Source organism: Atta cephalotes (genome assembly GCF_000143395.1).
Source record: "Atta cephalotes unplaced genomic scaffold scaffold00055, whole genome shotgun sequence".
Classification (NCBI taxonomy): domain Eukaryota; kingdom Metazoa; phylum Arthropoda; class Insecta; order Hymenoptera; family Formicidae; genus Atta; species Atta cephalotes.
The window spans coordinates 156,917-158,331 of NW_012130119.1; the positions used below are offsets into that span (position 1 = coordinate 156,917).

At 31.2% G+C, this 1,415-nt stretch overlaps 2 protein-coding genes across 2 annotated transcripts in view; one reads left to right on the top strand and one right to left on the bottom strand.

The window, feature by feature from the left end:
* The window catches only part of LOC105623248 (RNA-binding protein 26), a 10,575-nt gene extending 10,006 nt beyond the window's left edge, over positions 1–569 (top strand). The window contains exon 10 of the mRNA XM_012204647.1: positions 492–569. Coding sequence (XP_012060037.1) covers positions 492–569 — 78 coding nt within the window. The remainder of the gene's footprint in view (positions 1–491) is intronic.
* LOC105623247 (sodium/bile acid cotransporter 7-like) overlaps positions 1–1,415 on the bottom strand; it is a 4,549-nt gene that overhangs the window by 1,457 nt on the left and 1,677 nt on the right. The gene's annotated exons all lie outside the window — the stretch shown is intronic.

Sequence of the window (1,415 nt, forward strand, 5' to 3'; positions counted from 1 at the left end):
AATTTGAATCAGAATAATAATAAATAGAATATACAAATAATTATAAAACAAATTTAAAATTATTTTGTTAGCATATTGGAAATTAAAATTTTTTGAAATTTTTAGATTTTTTATTAATTAAAATGGTTTCTGTGGCTTTTAGATTTCGAAAATAGGCAAGAAAATATTTAACAAGGAAAATTTTTGTTTTATTTATCTGAAATTATGAACGCAGCTAATATGACATGCTGTGTCCTTTATGTAATAAATGGGAGGGTTCCACTTGCACATTTCTGGCGTATATCGCTAATTGGCCAATTTAATAAATAAAACATTTTTATTGATAAAACAAAAGGAAAACTTACTAGGCACCAGTCGATGAGGGCAATTAGAGAGAGATATAGGCTAATAAAACTTTTCGGTAATAAATATTTTATTAATGTAGATGTTCTGTCATCAGAACATCTATACATTTGCTATTAGTTTTTTAAAGGCTTTAATGATTTCTTCAGGGCACGGAGGCATTACTCTTAGAGGAGAATGAGGAAGAAGAAGATGAGGATGGTGAATCACGCAGCTGGCGGCGATAGCAGCATCGGCATCAGCGTCAGCGCCGTTTGTGACAGGAGCTTGGTGTCAAATGTAACGACTGCGTGATCATCCGGGCCGATCATCGTACGCGACCTGGTACTTACGCCTACATTGCTGCACCGCCATTTGATGCATTCATTGCCATTTTCACGAAGAAATCGAATTACATGCTCATCAGCGTTATCATGAGTGTTACACTATTTGTTAATATTATTGAATATAAAATACACATGCGCACCAATGACGGTACCACATTAAGTGGCGCATCACAAATAGAGAAAGGGAAAAAAAAGAAAAAGAGAATCAACATACAAGTTTTCGAACAGGAATAATTAACCAAAATTTATTTGTAGAATAAAATCACTATGTTTTGTATGGGAAGAAAAAAAAGGAACACCTGTCATTCTGAGTTTCACACAAGTCCTCTTATTTTGTACGTAGAACTCGAATTGTTTTCCTAGCTCTTGTTGTTTTAAAGGCTCGTACATAGTAGACGGATTTAGGATAAGTAGGAGCTTGTAATTTCGAGAATATTAAGAACTTTTTCATTCGAGGATGAGGAAACTATATTTGTAATTTATACAATACAAATAGCTATCTATATTGTATGAGATTCAATCATAAGTCATAACATCTCGCTCGATTGGCTGTTGACTTTTATCTATTATACCTATTTAAAACGATTCTTGTAATAATGAGCAGTACAATGTATCATCTTTATTGTTTTTAAAAGATGTCAGTGGATTAGATTACTGAAAAAATGCAATGAGATATATATATATATCTATATACATACATACATATATATATATATATATATATATATATATATATATATATTATAT